The 23,196-nt window shown below is 39.7% G+C and overlaps 1 protein-coding gene across 1 annotated transcript; it reads left to right on the forward strand.

Annotated features, from left to right (window-relative positions):
* The first annotated feature begins 2,173 nt into the window (after window positions 1-2,173).
* On the forward strand, window positions 2,174-22,958 carry rab33a (RAB33A, member RAS oncogene family). Its single transcript, XM_047353545.1, has 4 exons — window positions 2,174-2,929; window positions 12,005-12,145; window positions 17,035-17,115; window positions 17,200-22,958. The coding sequence occupies exons 1-4, from the start codon at window positions 2,516-2,518 to the stop codon at window positions 17,422-17,424; spliced, it is 861 nt and encodes a 286-aa protein (XP_047209501.1). The 5' UTR covers window positions 2,174-2,515; the 3' UTR covers window positions 17,425-22,958.
* The last annotated feature ends 238 nt before the right edge of the window (window positions 22,959-23,196 follow it).

Below are 23,196 nucleotides of genomic sequence, written 5' to 3' on the forward strand. Positions count from 1 at the left end.
GTAACAGAGCTACTTCAACCTGCTGCCACCTTGAGCGGCGCAATTCTAGAATAAGTGATGTCCCTATCAGGAGTTTTGTGCCCCCAATACCAGTCTAAGTTATTTAGGCACAGGGATTTGCCAGTACAGATGCCTCAGTATAATCAGTGATACATTTCAGTAAAATAAGCCAGCCATGGAGCCTTGATTTGTCACGCCAGAGAACAGGTCTTCTCTAGAAGGCTTTTATGCAGCTCCGTATCCATGGAAACCCATTCCATGAAGCTTTCTACAAACTGTTCTAGAGTTAATCTGAGAGTCACATGACATTTGGAGCCCCAGCATCCACAGACCCTGCTCTTTGATATATGTGGCCTAACACTTTGTGACTGAGTTGCAGTTGTTCCCAATTTTTTACAATTTATTATAAAATCACTAACAGTTGACGGTGTAATATTTAGTCAAAAAGACATTTCACAACTGGACTTATTGCACAGGGGACATTTTGTTGTGGTGCCACATTAGATTTAACCAAGCTCCTGTTGTTCCAGTTAATCGAGAGCAGAGAAAACTTACCAAAACATATTTTCTCCTGGTTCATAGACTAAGTGCTTTCCTTTAAACATCATAAATTTTAACTTCTGGCATTTCAGCTCCCCTTTTACACCTCTACCAGGATGCTGGGGATATCCGTCCTGTAGACGTCTAAACCATGTTATCTGAGCAAAGTATGCTGACAAGGTGACCTGACACAGATGAACAGAAAGGCAGAGCAGCCTGCCTTTCAGCACCAATGTCATTCAGATAAAAAACAACTATATTGTTTGCAAAAAGTCAGATTTATCAGGTCAGGAAAATAATGTGCATGACCTATAATACAGCTTTGCAGGCTGTGAACACTGACTTGTGTCTTTTTAGCTGCTACACAAACTTTCCACACTCAGCCACATGACTTACAAGGGGTATGACAGTGTAAAATCACAGACTCTAAAGCAACAACAGGTACTGGGACTTTCATCAGCAACTCTGATTACCTTTGATTTTAAAAAGCCTTGATTGGGACAAGGAGCTGGCGTGTGGGATCAGACCAGGAAATCCTTTTTAAAACAATGGCACAGTGACATTAAGCAGAAGGGCCCAAGAAGGAAGACTCCTCTACTTATTAGCAATGATTAAATGTTAACTGTAACTTCAAGAAAAATAGACAATGTAAAATGTCTACTTTATAGAATGAACCATTGCTTGTTCACCTGCTAATATCCTAGCACACCCTTTCAGTTACTAGATCTATTGACCCTGGGGGGATGTAGTCCATTTTATTTTATTCCTACTCAGCACAAAACCCCTTAGCTCTCATAACCTAGTTACAACAAAGTTAATATTAAAATATTAATATGAAAATATGATCATAGTATTGATTTAATGTGGCTTCTTCATATTATGTTAATGAGTACTGGATTCTGGGAACGCTACAATCCTCAGCATCCTGACCGTGTTATTTCATGGAATGTGACAAGTTTAACTAGCTGATCAGATCATGTAACTAGACGGTGTGGGAAACTTCTGAGTTATAGCTGCAGCGATATTATAGTTTTAAAAATAATTTGATTTATGTTTCTGTGTGGAATTCAGCAGGTGATTAACTTAGAAAGTCTGATCCAGAGCAAATAAATAAAATAATATGGAGTTTAATAGAGAAGATCAGTAAAATCCCACTGAATTTCTATCTTTCTTAAAGTCAAACCATGAACTGTTTAGAGCTACAGGACATTGAGGTTTTACACAGGAATGTCATAAAAACTATTTTGTGGTGCAACCTTAAATGGAGCACTATTTTGTGTTTTACAATCTAATATGGTTATATATGATTTAATGTATTCTTTCAACTTCAACTTCACAATTACAGCATATTAAATATTTATAATAAAGGGATTCGACAGTACTTTAAATTCCAGTTAAAGTACTGTTCTGGTGAGACCTAAACTCATCTTGGACATGAATGTCTGTTCTTTTACTATGGTTAAAGTATTAACCTCTTAACCGCACGAGGTTAAACTTCTACATACAGGGCTAAATATATCCATACATCACCACTAATATTTGATTACATACGATTTCACCTCACCCACATGGTTTTTGTTGTCATCAGCAAGCTTTTGGCATAGTTATTGTTGATTGCTTGACCACTGTTATTGGTAGAAATGACAGGTAATTAAAATGTTATTAGTTTCTATGTAAATTGGTTGGTTTTTTCACACAGATCTGGCTTTTATTCAGACTTTAAGGCATATGTTCAGCAGGGATAAGGTCGACACACTGAGTTTAATGTGTCAACCTTTAATGAGCTCTCTTTATTTATTCACAAACCAGTGTTGTGTTGTGTCAGAATGTTTCTTCTCCCTTTAAGGCTTCCGTCACTTGCTGAAAAACAGCAGCCAGGTCATTGTTGCATCTCTGGTCTCCTCCTCCTCCCTTTCTCTTCCACTCTGCTCTCCACACACGCATCCCGACTTGCGCATAGCCTCCTCCGGCAATAATGACCAAGGATTCCCCGGAGGAGGAGACCCGAGCTCCGGGCGGCGGCGGCGGAGCAGGAGGTGAAGGTGGAGGAGGAGGCGCAGGAAAAGGGACATCCAGAAGAAACGTAGCGGACGACAATGTGACCATCCTGACATCATCCATGGATTTCTACAGAGCCGGACGGAGCCGAGCCAGCAGCAGCAGCGACGCCGCCCCAAGCCTCACCTCTTCCGTTGACCTGAGCAGCTCCTCCCTGGACACGAGCATTCAGACGCGGATCTTCAAGATCATCGTCATTGGCGACTCCAACGTGGGGAAGACGTGCCTTACCTTTCGCTTCACGGGGGGCAGCTTCCCCGACAAAACTGAGGCCACGATCGGCGTGGACTTCAGGGAGAAGGCGGTGGAGATCGAAGGGGAGACCATCAAGGTAAAGGCAGCAGTGGAGCTGGAGGTTGATGAGAGCCGTTTCCCCTCCTCCTCCTCCCCCTCCCCTCCATTTGTTGATCGGATTCAGCTCAGAGGCTGCCAGAGGATGCCAGGGCCTATTTTCTCATTTATCTCAAAACTGCCAAAGCACAGTTCGCCTAATCAGCTTTATTAAATATCTCTAGGGTGTTTTACATTAATGAAATTAATGCAGAAATCCACAATAACTTGAGGGGTTTGTCTCTCTTTGTTTTAGAAAACAAAGCAAGACAATACAGTATGTGTTTGGATGGCTAACTAGACGTAGCTTGTTCTTGAATTGAAAAGAAAATTGAAAATACATTTACATGATTAATTATAGTACCCTCCTACTTTTCTACCTTTTCCACCATAAACCTCAGTGCTTCATTTGGATTTTATGTGGCAGACAAAATGTAGTGCATCATCATGAATTGGAAGAAAAAGGACATGTTTGTTTCTAAAAATAAAACCCTGAAATGTATTCATCCCCCTTTCCTCTGGTACCTCTAAATAAACTCAAAGGGCAATCAGTTACCTCCAGAAGCCAGCTAACCATTTAACAAAGTCCACATGTGTGCTATTTAATCTTGTTATAAACACAGCTGTACTTTGACAGTCTCAGACGTTTGGTAGAGATCCTTACTAAGCAAACAGCATCACAAAGACCAAGGAACACAGCCGACAGGTCAGGGAGAAATTTGTGGAGACGTTTAAAGGAACAAGGAAGTTGACAAAACAAACCAGCGGGGAACAAAGAAAACAGACCAACTAATATACAGAGGGAAATGAGTGTCGGCAGTCTTACCCATGATTGGGGTTTTGAGTGATGAACCAGGCTGGAAGTTTTAAAGGCCTCAGGAATCTTTTGCAGGTGTTTAGAGTTAACTCGTTGATTCAGATGATTAGGTTCATAGCTCGTTTAGAGACCCTTTTAATGATATGCTAATTTTGTGAGATAGGAATTTTGGGTTTTCATGAGCTGTATGCCAAAATCATCTGTATTAAGACAATAAAAGACCTGAAATATTTCAGTTAGTGTGCAATGAATCTAAAATATATGAATGTTAAATTTTCATCATGACATTATGGAAAATAATGAACTTTATCACAATATGCTAATATTTTGAGAAGGACCTGTACTGATTGAACTTAATGGGAGGGAAGCAGAGAAAGTGATGACCTAGAATAAATGCTAATCAAAACGTAAACAATAAATAGAACTAAGTATAACGGCAAACAATAACTAAAAGCTAACCTGTCAGAAGGAACTGAAACAAAAGAGACTAACACGGGGAACTAAACTAGGGATAAGGCTGGGAAGAACTACAAATATAAAGGGAAACGAACACTGAGTAAATAATAACTGAAGGGGAATTAATGACAAGAGGAGGAACAGGGAAAAGAAACTAATAAACTAGAAGAGTGCAGCAAGAACAAATAACCTAACAATAAACAACCACAGAAACACTAAGCAGGAAACTAAACTAGAAAACCCAAAGAAGCAAAGAGAACTGTAATAATAATAATAATAACAATAATCAGAGGAGAAAACCATTCTAAGTAATAAATTAATGAGAAAGCAACCACCAAGGGAACTATGGGCGAGGGGAGAAATAACTACTAAAACTAGGAGGCAGGAGAGAGAACAAAACTTATCAGGAAACAGAAGGAATAAATAAACATAACTACTAAACCCAATGGAATAGAAACATCAAGCTGAAAAGTAAACATAAAACCACAACAAAGTCCAAAATGGCAGATCCTGACACTTGCATGCATAAAGTTACCAGTACTCAGACCCATTCTAGGGGTTGACCTGTGTCTAAGATGAACCTCCAGATGACCCCTAATGCTAACTCACAAACACACACATGCATTATCTCTGGGGCCAGCATGTCTGAATCACTGAACCTCCACCAGAAAACACCTCCTCCACACAAATATCTTGCACTGTAGGATTGTGTGTAAGTGTTAATATCAATCCCATGTAATCAAACCACCTTGGGATAAATGGAGGATTATACTTATGTAAATATGTTTGCAGCATTGTTTGCAGCCCTCTAGAATTATTATTGATTATGAGAAATCTTTGTATTTTTATTACTATATTGTCCTTCCCCTGCCCTTCTGTTATGTTGCATCCCTGTGTTACCACAGCAACCACCACATGTAGAAAACAAACTCAGGCCCTGCATCAGCTCTTTTGTTTTTGGTGGTTCTGCATTAGTTCGTGCCCCCATTTTGTATCCATGTGTTTTGTTCCCAGCTACTGCTATGCCATTCCTGTAGACAAACTATTATATACAAATGAAATGAATCAATCATTTACTGGAGGCATATAGCTACATTTCCTTTCAGCAGACTAAGAATAGATTACAGGAAATTAATATATATTAAGAGGTATGAAACACCCCCACTACAGCTGTTAAATTGAATCATATTGCAAATGACTCTTATTTATATCAGAAAAAGTGAAGCATAAAGAAGAACATTACTCCGAAAGCACTAAATAACTAAGGAGCCAAAATGTCCAGCTTTTTTTTTTCTTTTTTATGCTGTAACTGTAGTTTGGGGTTTGGGCAAAGGTTGCAATGGTGTCCACTCTGTCCCACCAGATGTTGCCGCATATGGCGTATTATTTTATTAACCTGATGCATGGTTAATGTTGAATAAAACGGGAATGGTTATTTAACAGTTTCAGAAAGTACTTCGGTACATTAATTTTTAAATGTACCGAAATTAAATTTTTATTTAATAAACACCATGCAAAGATCGTTTTAGATTTTTCATGCTGCTGAGAGAAAGTAAAGCCTAATTTGCTGCTGTTCTTAGAGTGAAACCTGCACCTTATTCTGAGGTATACAGTGCTTTTCACTTAGCCTACTATAAACACTGCTTGTCATTTGTATTAATGATTATGAGGATAATCCTATCATGCCCCCCTGAGAATGTGTAAGAATATCCTCACAATGCTTCCTGTTGACTTGGTACAAGCCCCAGTGCTGTAATGTTGTTGTATTTCGGGTTTATAAGCTGCTTGTCAATGGACTTTCTTTTAGGACAGAATGAAACGGAAATGGCCTTTAAGGGTTCTATTTTATTTGAGTCTAATTTCAGTTGTACAAACACATACAACAGATTCTTCACTGACAGCATTTATTATATAAAGATGAAGCCAAAATGAAAGTTGTAGATACTTGCTTGTTCCTTAAGATTTAAAAGGGAATATTTCAGCCAGGTACTGCTAATTAAATTCACTGGATTAGCTGATCATCAGTCAGTATGACCGCCTCTGTAAAGGAGGAGTTTTTGGCTGTGTTCTGGTTCAAAGTATTCAGGTGTGTGTTAACATGACGGAAAGGAGGAGATGCCAGTACAGACCTCATAGAAGCAATGACGGTTTCCCATCAATCTATGAAGTGTTATGTACCAAGTAGATATTGATAGATATAGAAATAAATGTCTCATCGGTGACAGATCATTAACCACAGCAAGAGATAAACCCCTCAATTTAGTGTTTGTGTCAAAAATCACATCAGTCTCATAAATGCACCGACTACGCCAAAACAAATTCCTTGTATGTCCAAAAACGTACTTGGCAATAAAGCTTTTCTGATTCTGATTCTGATTCTGAAAATATACAAAAAAAAAGTTTTTTTTTTAATCGTTGCTGTCAAATCAGTCAAATATCTGTTTGCCTGTAGGGTTAATTATTTTGTCAGGCATCTAGTCACTGAATGTATACATAACTAACCTATTAGTAATCACATTATTGTATTTGAAAAGACATTATTGAGACAACATTAAACCAAACTAATTAAAGGGAATTCTGAGGGGAAACTGAGAAAGAATGATTAGCTCATCTTCAGCCGATTAAAGATTTACTGTTATTAAGATGAGGGATGAGGCCGATATGGATATCCGATATTAATATTGCTGTTATGGCCGATCATTGATATTTACCGATATTATCTATGTTATATATACTGAAAAAATTACTACACCACTGACATTGTTTCTCTGCTTCAGTTAAACACCCCACAGTCCTTTGCTCCATCACTGTCACATTCCCAAACAAATAGCACATAGCTAATCCCTAATCAAGACTGCTATTAATCTCTCTGTCTCTCTTTGATAGGCTGAACTAACGGTTTTCCCACATGATTTGGATTTTCTAAATACGTGCCTTAACCTTTGAAATGTTTGCAAAGGGATGAGGATTTCAAAAGAGGAAAACCTTGAGGTCCAGTACGTCCCGATACCAATCATTGTTATTATCATTGGATATAAAGAGGAGTACCTTCAGGTAGGTCACACACTGTTTACTTTTGCGGAAAACCGACTTGTCATCTGTCTGGGGATCCATTGTGAAACGTCAGCAGCCTTGGCTCACAGCTGTTCTGTCTGCCCGGAGAGGTTTATTTCTTTGACAACTCTTTGGAATTCAGAACAGAATTGTTAGCTGTTCAAAAAACTGTCTTGCTAGAAGATTAGATCACTACAAGGAATAAAAAAGAAGTCGGAGGAGTGTTTTCCCATGTCTTCTTAGATAGTCCTTAGGAAAATAGATTCTATTTTTCAAAACCTCATGTTAAATTTTCAAAGGAGAGTAGTGTTTGAAAATAAATGATAAAAACTAGCAGGAAGCAGACTTCAAGGTCTCAGAGTGCACTGATGTATTCTTAGCAGAGGAAAATACATGTTTGCATTCAGTTTACTGAGTTTTAAGCAAGCAGAAAAACATTCTTACTCAGAGCAGTCTTTCTACATGCATGCAAATAAACAGTTCATCGTAACAGCATCATAATCTTAACTCTTGAACAATCTCAGGAGCATATTATGTAGAATACAAGATTATTAGATAACACTAATGCCCCCTGAAGGCCTTTTGCACACTTTTGGTATTTTATTATTTTGCAGAGTGGGAGACCTTCAATGGGTGTAAAACGTTTCAGCATTTTTCCCAACAGTGGATGACCCTGCAATTTAACCTCAATGTCAGAGCAGGAGATGCTCAGAGAAAATCCCAAAAACCCAAAAGCTCCATGTCAGACTCTACATGCTTCAACATGCTAACATTAATGTCAGTACAACTGCAAAACAGATGAACAAGTATGACTTGTTTAGAAGGGCTGTCAGCAGAGAGTCTCTTCCTACTGAAAAGAACTAAGGTGAATTGAAATGAGCCACAAGACGTGTAAAATAATGTCCTTTGGATAGATGAGACCAAAGTGAAGATGTTTGGCCTAAACTCACAGATTAATATTTGTTGAAACCAAAAACAGGATTTCAGCCTTATACCAACGGTGAAGCACGGTGGTGAAGGACTTATGATCTGTGCTTGTTTTGCAGCTACGGTACCTTGGCACCTTGTGGTTATAACAGTGGTGTCCAAACATTTCACTCCGTGGGCCAAAATGGGCAAATAGAAATTACTCACTGACCATGCTTTTGTTTTTAATTCAGTTCAATTCAGTTTAAAAGTGGTCATTATGTCCTCCAGCAGCCTAAGCCTATAGCAGCATAACTACAGAGATAGTTTCAGTTTATTTATTTATATAGCGCGTATTTACAACAATGTCATCTCAAGGCAACCCACAAAGGGTCCGGAATGGCGCGGGGCTGCCGGGGAGGCCAGACCAAACCACCAAGTGCCAAAGCCCGGCCACCCCAGAACGGGCCACGTGTAGGGGCATTAAGTAAAATAATAAACTGATAAAGTTTGTCCATCTAAAACCCACTGATGGCCATTGTTATACTAAAAACCACAAGGATTGGGATACCTCTCTCTGTCAGACTGATTATAACCATTGGAAAAGAGGGTGTCTTTGCACCTCAACCATAACTGAGCCGGTTTAGGCTAAACCTGACACCCCTTACTCCATCCAACAGGGAGGGAGGAAGGCGGAGCTAAAAAAATAAGTAAGATAGCTCAGGAAAACCTAAGCCACTCTAACTATAAGCTTTATCAAAAAGGAAAGTTTTAAGCCTAGCCTTAAAAGTAGACAGGGTGTCTGCCTCACGGACCAAAATCGGGAGCTTGTTCCACAGGAGAGGAGCCTGATAACTAAAGGATCTGCCTCCCATTCTACTTCTAGAGACTCTAGGAACCACCAGCAAACCTGCAGTCTGAGAACGAAGTGCTCTGTTAGGAACATATGGAACAATCAGATCTCTGATGTATGATGGAGCTAGATCATTAAGGGCTTTATATGTGAGGAGGAGAATTTTAAATTCTATTCTGGATTTAACAGGGAGCCAATGAAGGGAAGCTAAAATAGGAGAAATATGATCTCTCTTTTTAATTTTCATCATAACTCTTGCTGCAGCATTTTGAATCATCTGAAGGCTTTTAACTGCATTTTGTGGACATCCTGATAGTAACAAATTACAATAGTCCAGCCTTGAAGTAACAAATGCATGGGCTAGTTTTTCAGCGTCACTCCTGGATAGGATATTTCTAATTTTGGCAATGTTCCGGAGGTGAAAGAAGGAAATCCTATAAACCAGTTTAATATGGGATTTAAATGACATGTCCTGGTCAAAAACAACACCAAGGTTTTTTACTTTATTACCGAAGGTCAATTTAATGCCATCCAGGTTAAGTGATTGACTAATCAGTTTTTTTTTTTAAAGACTCCGGTCCAAAGACGACAACTTCTGTCTTGTCTGAATTTAGAAGCAAAAAATTTAAAGTCATCCAAGTTTTTATCTCTTCAAGACATGCTTGTAGTCTATCTAACTGGTTGGGCTCATCAGGGTTTATGGATAAGTAAAGCTGAGTATCATCAGCGTAACAGTGAAAATTTATCCTATGCTGCCTGATAATTTGACCTATTGGAAGCATATATATAGTAAAGAGAATTGGCCCAAGTACTGAACCCTGTGGTACTCCACAATTAACCCTGGAGTTTAAAGATGATTTATCATTTACATGAACAAACTGGAAGGTTTAATTACAGCCACCTTAAAAGCTTGTGGTACATATCCATTTACTAAGGATAGATTAATCATATCTAAAATGGGGCTGGTAATCAGAGGGAACACTTCCTTAAATAACTTGGTTGGGATTGGGTCTAACATACAAGTTGAAGGTTTAGATGAAGCTAATATTTCTGATAACTCAGGAAGCTCCATAGGATCAAAACAGTCCAAACACAGATCAGGTTCTACAGTTACTTCCAATGTTGTCTCACTTGCTGAGGATGAAGTAATCATCTTCAGGAGTATGTCAAAGATTTTCTTTTTAATAGAATCAATTTTATTTTGGAAGAATCCCATAATGTCATGACTGCTGAGAGCTAAGGGAATGGATGGCTCAACAGAGCTATGACTCTGTGTAAGTTTAGCAACTGTACTAAAGAGAAACCTAGGATTATTCTTGTTCTCTTCTATTAATGATGAGAAATAAGCTGTTCTGGCTTGGCAAAGTGTCTTTTTATACAACAGTAGGCTATTTTTCCAGATTAAGTAGGAATTCTCTAAGTGTGTAGATTGCCATTTTCTCTCCAATTTTCTAACACTGTGCTTTAAAGTACGCAGATCTAAATTAAACCAGGGAGCTAGCCTCCTATGAATAATTACCTTCTTTTTCAAGGGGCCTGCATTGTCTAATGCATCACGCAATGATGAAGTAACACTATCAACAAGAGAATCAACTTGTGAAGGGCCAGAAACAAAATTATTGCCCTCCACTGTGCTTTTCTGTGACAATGAGGAAATTAAAAGTGGAACAGATTCTTTAAAGGTTGTTACAGCATTGTCTGATAATGATCTACTATAATGACATTTTCTTTCAGGTGTGGAGTACTCGGTTAAATTAAACTCAAAGGTTATTAAGAAATGGTCAGACAGGACAGGGTTATGAGAAAATATGTCTTTACACTCAATGCCATTTGTCAGCACAAGGTCCAGAGAATGAAGACAAAGGTGGGTAGGTTTGTTAATGTTTTGTGCAAAGCCAACTGAGTCTAAGATAGTATTAAACGCTATATTTAGGCCATCACTTTCAGCATCTACATGAATGTTAAAATCCCCCACTATAATAACCTTATCTGTATTTAACACTAAATCAGATAAAAGGTCTGAAAACTGATTTAAAAATTGAAAGAAAGGACCTGGTGGATGGTACAAAACAACAAACAGAAGTGGTTTTACCCCAGTTAAAACCACAAAATCATTTTTTTGTGAATTCTTTCACTTTTACCTATTTTGTCCTACACTGCATTAAATTGAAAACCCAATGGCTAAAGAGTCTCTGGTGTTTTCCTTAAAAAATAGAGTTGTACAGTTTCCAAACAGAAAATGTTTTTCCCAGTAACAAAAATGAGAAGTTTCTTCAAAAACCCTTGCTGTATTTAAACAAGTTCAATGAATGGGTGTGCCCAAGTCTGTTTTGAAATGATTTGGAATGATTTTGGGCTGAATGGTTTTGGTCCTACCTACCACAATAAAATGAAAGCAAAAAAAGTTTTCAATGGCCCCCGGCTTGCAAATTAGAAACCCCTGGGTTATAGAGTTGACCATTAACTCCGCTGTATGAGAGCTATGCAGAAACATATGTCTGCAAACCTTAAAGAAGTGAAGCAACCTTAGAAATATTAGTGGGCCAGATTTCCTCCACAGGGATGTAAGAAACTGATAAAATGTGTATGCTTTAAGACGTTGCTGCTTAAGGTGGTTCTAAAACTACTGAATCAGAGGGTCTACCAAACTGTTCCCAGCAAACTTCTCCTTGTTGGCTTCTTTGTTTCATAAACACAGACTTTGCGGAAAATAATGTATTGCTTGCACATTTGAGGTTAGAAACTAGAACATGCATATTATTTTCTAATGCAACACTAGAACTGAAGGAAGGTGTACTTTCTTTTTAAGACATCTATAGACACACCTACCCAGTTTGTATCTCTAGCTATTGGTAAACATAGCTGAAAAGTTGCAATGAAACCTGGAAGTCTGAACTTTGTCGTTCTAGATGGGAGCTATCATGTATCAAACTGACAAAAGAAAGATCAAATGTATTAAATAATAAAATGTTTTCTGTCTGTCTCCACAGGTGCAGGTGTGGGACACAGCAGGCCAGGAGCGCTTTCGCAAATCCATGGTGGAACATTATTATCGCAATGTTCACGCAGTGGTGTTTGTTTATGATGTAACCAAGATGGCTTCTTTCCGCAACCTACAGACATGGATAGAGGTTGGCAGTAAATTGTAAAAACAAAAACTTTACACAGTTTTAAGAGCAAAATGACAAACTCTTAGCCTTTGTCGTACTAAATACTTACCGTATGTTCTTCATTGACACAATTAGCTGTATGGAACTGATTTATATAGTTATTATAATGGTTGCCTGGGACACATGCACTTGAAAGCAAATATCACAAACACTGTATAAAAAGTCACAAACCTTTTATTTTCACTGTCTGACAATAAATCAAGCTTTTCCCGTTTTAGGTCAGTTAGGATTATCAGTCATTTCTGTTTGCTAAATGCCTAAAAAATTGAGAGATTGAAATCCAGACGTTTACATACTTAATTTTCTCTGTTATTGGTAGAACAGCCTTTAAACTTTATGACTTGGGTCAAACGTTTTGGGGTACCCTTCCACAAGTTTCTCATAATAGTTTGTTGGAACTTCGTCCCATTCCTCCTGAGAGAAAAAGTTGAACCGAGTCAGGTTTGCATCTTGCACTTCTTCTGCTAGCTCCACAATTCTTTTTATTGGACTGGGATCAGGGCCTTGTGATAACCAATCCAGAACACTGACTTTGTTGTCCTTAATGCACACTGAAATTTTGCAGTGTGCATGGGTTTATTGTCCAATTGAAAGATTCATTTGTGCCCAAGTATTAACTTCCTGGCTAATGTTGCTTCAATATTTCCCCATAATGCTCTTTCCTTATCTGGTGTTATCTGGCCATGTAGGCTTCCCCCTTTTTCCTCCAAATACAGCAATGGTCATTATGGTCAAACACTTCAAGTTTAGTTTAACCAAACCACAGTAAATGTCTCCAAAGTAAAGATGTTTTTCCTTGAGTGCATTTGCACACTGTAATCTTGACCTTCATGTTGACTTTGTAGTAATGGCTTTTTCTTCTCTGAGGGGCCTTTCAGACCATGTTGGTACAGGTCTTGGGTAATAACACTCTTACAAGCTTCAACCAGCAGCTTTAAATTGTCTTTTGCTTTTTTTATGGGTTAGTACTACAATTTTTCCCCAAAACACGAACGTTAGGACGACTGGCCCCTCCGATGCATATAATTGTTTGAACAGTTGAATGTGGCAACTTTAGACATCTTGAATTTCCACCCATGGATAACTATAACCATGGAGTACCACGATGATCTTCCTGATATCTTGGGTGATTTCTTTGGGGGTCCCATGATGTCACACAAGGAAGCAGTTTGTTTAATGTGTTGTGTTGCTCTAAAACACATCCACAGTTGTGCCTCCACCTAACACAAATTTTGTAAATTGATCTATCAGAAGGTTATGATGTCACGAAATCATTACTTTACTTTATTGAAATACAGTAATCTTAGTGAATGTTCTGTCAGTTTTGGTCTTCTAACCTTAAGTTGAGTTAAATTACTGAAATTGTTGCTTCTATCCACCATATCTCCATCTATGGCTTTTCATACTAGCACTATATCTTTGATATTTCATGACATTAAGTCTCAGTTGTGGGTTTAGCATTTAAAGGTTTTAAGCAAAGGCAAATAAACGTCTTCAGCAGATAGAAGCAGTGATACTTGTTACAGGCCATGAGTAGAACTGGATATTTAGATGGAAGTAAGAGAAAAATCTAACTGGTTAACTTGAATGGAGAAAGAACTTATCTAGTAAAAGTGATTCTCGATGTTATGTCACATTGTCAAATAATTTTGTTATTCTAATATTAAAGTTATAAATACATTAAAGAAAGTAGGATTAAACAAATAATTTTGGTACATAAGTGATCAATGCTGTATTTCTATTGCACTCTATGGGGTAAAGGTCACCGTATACAGTTAAATATATTCTGATTCAATCTATTTTGAAACGTTTTTACTAAGCTTTCATTCGTCAAGCACATATTGCTCTAAAAACCAAACCCACTGTCATTTAGACTGCTTGACAACACCAGTGACATTACAGTAAGTGGTGTACCTCTGCTGCTAAACAGTAATAATTCCATTCAATTAGTTATTTGTGTGCTCATGGAAAAAAACATTTCAAGCTAACTGTGGTAGTAGTCTATAGGGTTTGCCATTGTTTTTATTGGGAGTTTATAGTTATTACAAAATGACTCATTTTAAAGATGGCTGTTGTTTTTCTTATGTATGTCGTAAACAGTACAATTTTGGCCATGACTACTTTCTACATCCACTTCTAATAGATGACTGATGAATTAAAGAAGATGTAAGCAATAATAGAACATATTCAGTCAGTGTCAGATTTTCAGTTCCACTGATGGAAATTGTGGCTTTGCTTACATGCAGCAGTTCTTCGGTCAAATAGGGTTATTTTTTCACTAAAGCAGTAGGCCTACCATTGCTACGCCGGGGCTGGTGGTAGAAGTGGCTCTTACAGTGCCTTGCGAAAGTACTCTACCACCTTGAACTGGTAAACCTCTTGCCACATTTCAGGCTTCAAACATAAAGATATAAAATTCTAATTTTTTGTGAAGAATCAACAACAAGTGGGACACAATCGTAAAGTGGAATGAAATTTATTGGATGTGTCAAACTTTTTTAACAAATAAAAAACTGAAAAGTGGGGCGTGCAATATTATTCGGCCCCCTTGCGTTAATACTTTGTAGCGCCACCCTTTGCTGCAATTACAGCTGCAAGTCACTTGGGGTATGTCTCTATCAGTTTTGCACATCGAGAGACTGAAATTCTTGCCCATTCTTCCTTGCAAAACAGCTGGAGCTCAGTGAGGTTGGATGGAGAGCGTTCGTGAACAGCAGTCTTCAGCTCTTTCCACAGATTCTCGATTGGATTCAGGTCTGGACTTTGACTTGGCCATTCCAACACCTGGATACGTTTATCTGTGAACCATTCCATTGTAGATTTGGCTTTATGTTTTGGATCATTGTCTTGTTGGAAGATAAATCTCCGTCCCAGTCTCAGGTCTCTTGCGGACTCCAACAGGTTTTCTTCCAGAATGGTCCTGTATTTGGCCCCATCCATCTTCCCATCAATTTTGACCATCTTCCCTGTCCCTGCTGATGAAAAGCGGGCCCAAACCATGATGCTGCCACCACCATGTTTGACAGTGGGGATGGTGTGTTCAGGGTGATGAGCTGTGTTGCTTTTATGCCAAACATATTGTTTTGCATTGTGGCCAAATAGTTTGATTTTGGTTTCATCTGACCAGAGCACCTTCTTCCACATGTTTGGTGTGTCTCCCAGGTGGCTTGTGGCAAACTTTAAATGAGACTTTTTATGGATATCTTTGAGAAATTGCTTTCTTCTTGCCACTCTTCCATAAAGGCCAGATTTGTGCGGTGTACGACTGATTGTTGTCCTATGGACAGAGTCTCCCACCTCAGCTGTAGATCTCTGCAGTTCATCCAGAGTGATCATGGAGCTCTTGGCTGCATCTCTGATCAGTCTTCTCCTTGTTCGAGATGAAAGTTTAGAGGGACGGCCAGGTCTTGGTAGATTTGCAGTGGTCTGATACTCCTTCCATTTCAATATGATTGCTTGCACAGTGCTCCTTGGGATGTTTAAAGCTTGGGAAATCTTTTTGGATCCAAATCCGGCTTTAAACTTCTCCACAACAGTATCTCGGACCTGCCTGGTGTGTTCCTTGGTCTTCATGATGCTCTCTGTGCTTTGAACAGAACCCTGAGACTATCACAGAGCAGGTGCATTTATACGGAGACTTGATTACACACAGGTGGATTCTATTTATCGTCATCAGTCATTTGGGACAACATTGGATCATTCAGAGATCCTCACTGAACTTCTGGAGTGAGTTTGCTGCACTGAAAGTAAAGGGACCAAATAATATTGCATGCCCCACTTTTCAGTTTTTCATTTGTTAAAAGATTTTGACACATCCAATAAATTTCATTTCACTTCACGATTGTGTCCTACTTGTTGTTGATTCTTCACAAAAAATTTGAATTTTATATCTTTATGTTTGAAGCCTGAAATGTGGCAAGAGGTTGACCAGTTCAAGGGGGCCGAGTACTTTCGCAAGGCACTATAACAAGTTGTATAAAAGGCAGCAAAGAACCAGTGTGGTTTTCCAATGTTAGAATGTCAGCTCTGAGTCTCGTCATTCTATCACAAAAAAACTTATCTTCCAGTAAATGCTTGATCCTCCCTCAGACATAAATCACATGATTTATCTTAGCATCCTTACAACTAGATGTCTTAAATTAGGCAGATCAAAGCTAAATTAGCTCCCAAGTTTAAGACACAGTGGTAACAACAATTTGACTGGTTGACAGTCTCTTTATTGCTTAGTGCTCTTTATTTTCCTAATAGCTATTGTGACCTACTTGTTTAAGGCAATGTTAAAAGACAAAGTAGACCAATAAAGAGACAGTGGACTGCTACGTTAACCTTTTATTGATGTTGAAGTGTGTTGTTTTTGTTTTTAATCATAAATTAGGTATATCAAAACTCAAAATACCTCAGGAGTTTTAAACTTGGTGCTCAGAACATTTTGAGTGGTTTTTGTTCTCCATGAGCTTAACCTCCAGCTCCTGATGAAAATGGATCTTTCCTGTAGCCCAGCAAAGACAAGGTGCTAGTCACTGGCCTGATCCAGGACAAAGATGAGTCCAATGACCAGTTGACAAGAGGTGGATCGACTGGTCAACTGGTGCAGTCAGAAACACCTCAAGCTTAACCCATTTAAGATTGTGGACATGATGGTGGACCTCTGTGGAAAATATTAGGTGTAGATACACATACATGTACATATTGCTCTTTTTATCTTTTATTTTATTTCCTCCAAAGTTTACATATTTATACTTAATGTCTGTGTGCTGTGAGCATGTGAAACCGAAGTCAAATTTCTTGTTTGTGCACACAATCCTGGCCAATAAATGTGATTCTGATTCTTGTGTTCCAATCTGTTGCAGGAGTGTAATGGCCATCGGGTGTCAGCGTCAGTGCCTCGAGTTCTAGTGGGAAATAAATGTGACCTTGTGGATCAAATCCAGGTTGGTGGACACAAACAAATGTTGCACATGGTTTTATTTGTACCTGAGCATCAAGCGTTACTTATACACCGCTGCTTTCCACAGGTCCCCTCCAACATGGCGTTGAAGTTCGCTGACTCTCACAACATGCTGCTGTTTGAGACGTCAGCGAAGGACCCAAAGGAGAGTCAGAATGTCGACTCCATCTTCATGTCGCTGGCCTGCCGCCTAAAGGCCCAGAAATCCCTGCTGTACAGAGACGTGGAGCGAGAGGACGGGAGAGTGAGGCTCACACAGGAGACGGAAACAAAGACAAATTGTCCGTGTTGAGGAAGAAGAGGAGAGGAGGGCATTCTAGAGAGGAGATGAGAGGAGTTACTTACATATAAGGGAGGAATGGGATATGGGTACGTTTCTGGTTTAAGATGACAGGGAAGGATTATGCTCATGCTAGTAGCGCTGTGCTTTCAGCGACTGGGGGTGAAGGACGACTGAAAGATGTGTTAGAACTGAGTGATCAACAGTGTTCTTGTTCTTGAACAGAAACAAGGGACTGGGGAGTGGTATATAATAATGATGCTGCCTTTTAGACCATAATGCCGTGTGAAAATATTCTCACTGACTTTCCCAATAATGCTGTATGGTTTCATTCTTATCATGTACCATAGGTTAGCTGTTATTCCAACTGAAAACAGGATTTCTCAGCCCTTTTTCTACTGCTTTAATAACTATAACGCTTCCTGACTCATAACCTTCACAAACCATTTAGAGGAGTAAGGGCAGCATAGAGGCGACAGCTAAACTTTTAGAAATCCTGTTTCAGTGGATTGTTTCTTGGAGGATTTGATCTCTGCTCACCTGTCACATCTAAGACGTAGCAAATATAAATAAAACGGAGGACAATACTCAAGGTGGGCCTGGCAGAAGCACCTTGACAAGGTTTTCTAAAATAGACCTGTAATGGGTTGCCCTGTAGCAAATCACCTATTGATTTCAGAGATCCCCTTACACATATGTGCTTTCTAACACAGAGTGAAATCAAGCATACTCTTTCTCCTCTACTCTTGATAGAAAAATATCCCCTCCATGTTTTTGCCTCTGAGGAGTGGGGCTTAGCCTTCTCTCCCTTTGTGTGCAAATGCAGAAAGATTCGGTCTTCAGTTTATCAAGTCAGCTTTCTTCTATTCTCCCTCTTCTGTTTTCTCTGGTGCCTTGCAAAAGTATTCATGCTCCTTCAACATTTACACATTTTGTCACGTTACAACTGCAGACTTTGGTGTATTTTACTAGGGTTATGTGATATTCCCACACAAAGTAGCATGTAATTGTGAAGCGGAATGAAAATGAAAAAATGGTTTTCAAAACCCTTTGCACATCAAAAAGTGTGGCTCTAAATTAAATCCAGTGCGATCAACTGCCTTCAGAAGCCATGTTAATAGTAAATAGAGTCAACTATTTGTGATTTAATTTCAGCATAAAAACACAAGGAAACTGTTCATCAGAGAAACAGTAAAAAGCTTCATGCTGAGGAGGCTTTTCATTAATGTAAGGCAGGCATGTTGGACTAGAGATACATCTAAAGGTTGCAGGATACTGGGCCTTGAGGACTAGAGTTCGCCATCCCTGGTTGAGATCAAAGCATATTCGTAAGGCTATTCATAATGTAGAACTGGCTTTAAATGCTTTCACAAGGCACTGTGTTTCCAAGGTAGAGTCCATTTCGGCTTCCTTAGATAACATGCTGACTCCCCGTCAGCATCACCACCACAGAAAACTGTGACCCCTCGTACCACAAGTTAAACCCAGTGTAAATGAATCTATCCAGGTGGATCACACTGCATGAAATGATCCACTTAGTCATATTGATTATTTACTGTGCACAGCAAGACGGTATGCTTTACACTAAGAAAGCTTCTCACTAGGCTGGAGGTGGAGGAACACAATGTACATAACTCAGTTTCAAGGCCTTGGCCTAATAGAGCATCAAATACTCCAGCAGGCAAATGTGTCGCTCTTTGTATTTTATCACTATGATCTAGTTTACACCAAACACTAACAAAACACATCAGTGAACATTATATATATATATATATATATATATATATATATATATATATATATATATATATATATATGACAGATGTTATATATATTAAAAATATTTAAGTACCCTTTCGACACTCTGAAAAATGACCACACAACTGAATTGCTTCTTTTCTTCAAATATACAACCCGCTGGATCACTTGCCCAAACAAATACCACATGGCAAAATAAACATTGCTTGTTAATAAAGGCCATGTTTTATTAAGGAATCGATGCCGATCTGGTAAAAAATGACTAAGATCGGCCAATACTGATATTAATGATTAATGCATGCCTAACTAGAAAGGCACTCAGAGAGTGCATACCTCCGCTAAGGCCACTGCATGTCAGCTGCTGACAGGGTGGAAGTACAGGATCTAGATGGTGCTCCACATCACCACCAAAATCTAATAGCCCGTTCCTTGTCCTAATATGCAATTTGTCTGAAAATGTAATCCAGATCCCTAAATAACTTTTTGAGATATTTTGCAAACAAACAGACAAACAAATACTGACAAAAACATAACCTTTTTGACAGAGGTAATTAGTGCAACAAATTAATTGGGACACACAGAGTCAGATATGCAAAAGTTCATTTCTCCAACTTATATCATGTTTTATTTTGTTGCAAGTAACAAGTCATTTATATTTGTAAGTACCTATTCACTCACGGTGGAGCATTTAACCAGATTTATGTTATCTTTGTGAATTTCATGTTATTTTGCTATGAAGCACCTTGTAATTTTTATCTCAAAAGGTGCTATAAAAGTACACTTAACTTACTTGCTAACACCTGTTTATTCACTTGCCAGGACAAATAGTAAATCAGCCAATAGCATGGCAGCAACTCAATGCATTTAGGCATTATGACGTAGTAAGGATGATCTTTTGATTTTCAAACCGTGCATCAGAATGGGGAAAAATTGTGTTTTAACTTAAACAGCATGGTTATTGATGCCAGATGGTCTGGTCTGAGTATGTCAGAAACTGATATACTGAGATCTTCAACCAAAATCATCTCACTGGTTTAAAGGCAATGGTATCAAAAACAGAAAAACATTCTATAGTCTGGATGAAAATATGTTGTTGAGGTCAGAGGAGAATGGGTCAGAATTTGCTAGAAACAACAATAAAGCATAGTCCAGTGGTGGTGGTGGTGGTGAAATGGTGTGGGAGATATTTCCTTGGAACACACTGGGCCCCTTTGTACCAACCGAGCATCGTTCAAGCAGCACATTCTACCTGCGTATTGTTGCTGACCATGTTGATCCATTTATGACCACACTGGAACCATCTTCTGATTGGCTACTTCCAGCAGAATAACACATCATGTGACGACTCTCGAATCATCTTCAAGGAAACTAGTTTCCTTCACATGAGAGTGAGTTCCCTGTACTCCATTAATCAGCAGACCTCAGTCCAGGGGAGCAGTTTTGGAATGTGGTTGAACAGGATGTGAGGCCAAAAAATCTTTAGAGACCATATAATACTATCATGTTGATATCTACCAAAATCTCTGAGGACGTTTTCTGACATTGCTGTTAAATATGTGCCACAAAGAATTAGGGCAGTTCTGAAAACTGACTCCTTTTTCAGCATGGGTGTCCATGCACAAGCCCGCATTCGGTCTAACCAACTGTAATGACCAATAGATGGTAGGAGTTTCCACTGCTTTCATTCCTGCATCAGGTCACAAATTACTATATCATTACAGCTTTAGGATCTCACAGCAGACCCACTGCATTGTCGCCTGGACAGAAGCATGTTGGCTCTGTGGTATACCCAGCTAGATTTAGAAATGTTGCTATGAAGATAATCAGAAACAAAACCCCAGCAGTCTCCTACTTGTGGGTGGACATGCTGCGTGTGTACTTCCAGCTGTAAATATTTCATCTTGTTATACAAGAGGCAAGCAATGGCAGAAAAAAACTGTGATTTAGTTTGTTCCTCCGAATCAGCTCTAAGTCGTGGCAAGCTGAAGGCCCTGCTGCACAGCCTTCGTCTCCCAAGCACACCACATTTAGTGCATCCGCACTTGGTCAATATAGTAGTCATCCATGCTGTTCCTCCACTATAACCAAAGGTCCATCATCCTCTACTCTATAACATAGGCCATCCTTATCTCCACTGAAATCCTAAAAACCCTTTTATTGTAGCGCACAGAGCCTAAATTAATCATAGCTTCCCTGGAATAGGAAAGGCTGCTGTCAAGGTGCATGTAGCCATTTTGGATGTTGATCTGAGTCTACAAATGGAACACGCCACACACTGTGCAAATCCAGAGATCATAAGCTCTGTTTGTTTTGTGATGAATGTTTTTCATTCCTAAAGTACATGCTTCTAGAAGCCTTCTAAGTGAATTGCATGGAATTGTTGTATGAAACTACACAGAGCTTCATGTGTTCAGTGCTACAACCCAGAGCCAAGCCGCAGAAGTAATTGCAAAGGAACATGGGAAGACTGGATCATGTTAAATTATCTAATTTATTTGGTTTGGTGATGAGGCTGGCTGGAAGATATAGGAGATTGTACTCCACAGTTCTAAGTTCTTTATATATATATATATGTGTGCAATATAATATATTTGCCTTCCTTTATCTCTCTTATACCTAGTTTTACAACTTAAAGTGTCTTTTTTGCTCCTTCTAATTGATGTATGTATTTTTAAATGTATGTTTGCTCTTAAATGGATGGACCGCAAGAAATTTGAAAATTTTTGTCTAATATTATATCTGCATTCATATCATATTACCATCTCAGAATACATGTGAATCTTTGAACAACAAGAAGCTGTTATTAAGCTGAACGCACTGGACTGTTTGACTACAGTAGAGTCCTGTAGAGTAGAGGAAATGGCATTTTTTAAATGGCCTTTCTCTATAGTTCTTTACCCTAACCCAGGGCAGTGTGTTCTGGTGATTGGGATGTGGCTTCACTTTGGTGGAGGGGCTGGCCAGCCTGCTTGGTGTGGCAGGGTATATCTGGGACTGTGTGCAGCCGGCATACTGGGGCACCTCTGTGGTTGAGGTGTGGAGTTGGCGGGGTGCCTGGTGGTCGTGGTGGCAGGCTGGAGGGTGGTGCAGAGCAGTTGCAGCGTGTGGGTGGTTGTGTCCTCTTTCTGGATGTGTGGTCACTGGCATTTGGATCGGCTGAGCAGTGACAGTAGAGCTGAGCTGGTTGGTGATTCTCCCTGGGCTCTCATTGCAGTGGCGGTTATGTGGTGTGTTTGTGTGGTTGCAGGAGCATGGTGAGGGTCCAGTGGGCCCCAGGTGCGTGCCGGTGGCTGGGGACCTCTTGCCGGGTGAGTTTGTCCTGTCTTGGTGTGGCGTCTGGGGTCTGTTGTAAATACGGTGCTCGGTGGTGTTGGCTCTGTTGCGCATGTGGGCGGAGGCTGGGGTGGCTTGGCGCGAGGCTCTTGCCTTGTCGTGTGTTTTGCAAAGCAGGGTGTGGCGAGGGTGCTTGGAGCAGGGTTGTGTTTTCCAGCTGCTCTGTGTGTCTTACACAGCTTTTCAGGTGTGGAGCTCATCTGTGGGGTTGTGGCTCTGTGGGATGGGGATTCATGGCATTTGGGTTCAGGGGCATGTGTTCGATATCTGTGTCCTGGTTGGGGGTGACCTTGTGGGCAAATTTATGTTGGGGTTCATGGGGGGGTAGGGAGCTCATGGGGTTGAGATCGGAATTCATTGGGGGGTTGGGACTGTTTCGTCCTGGGACAGCTCTGGTTGGCGGGCTTGTTTGGACCAAGTAGACCCCTTTTAGCTTGTGCCCCCCTTTCCGGATGGAGCGGGGAGTCGGGATCTGGGCTGGGGTCGCTCGGGTTTGGATGGTGCCGGCACTGGTCTGGGCTGGTGCTGGGGCGGTCTGGTGGTCTCCACCCCGGAATGAAAGGGAACACCTCCTGGGTCCGGTTGCCCCTTTGGGGTATCAATACATGGACGTGGGAGTACGATGTCCATTTATGTGTGTCTTTACGTTGGGGTTGTGGGTGTGAGTGTTTTTATGTGAACGCATGATGGTGG

The sequence above is a fragment of the Girardinichthys multiradiatus genome, chromosome 23, assembly GCF_021462225.1.
Source record: "Girardinichthys multiradiatus isolate DD_20200921_A chromosome 23, DD_fGirMul_XY1, whole genome shotgun sequence".
Taxonomy (NCBI): Eukaryota; Metazoa; Chordata; class Actinopteri; order Cyprinodontiformes; family Goodeidae; genus Girardinichthys; species Girardinichthys multiradiatus.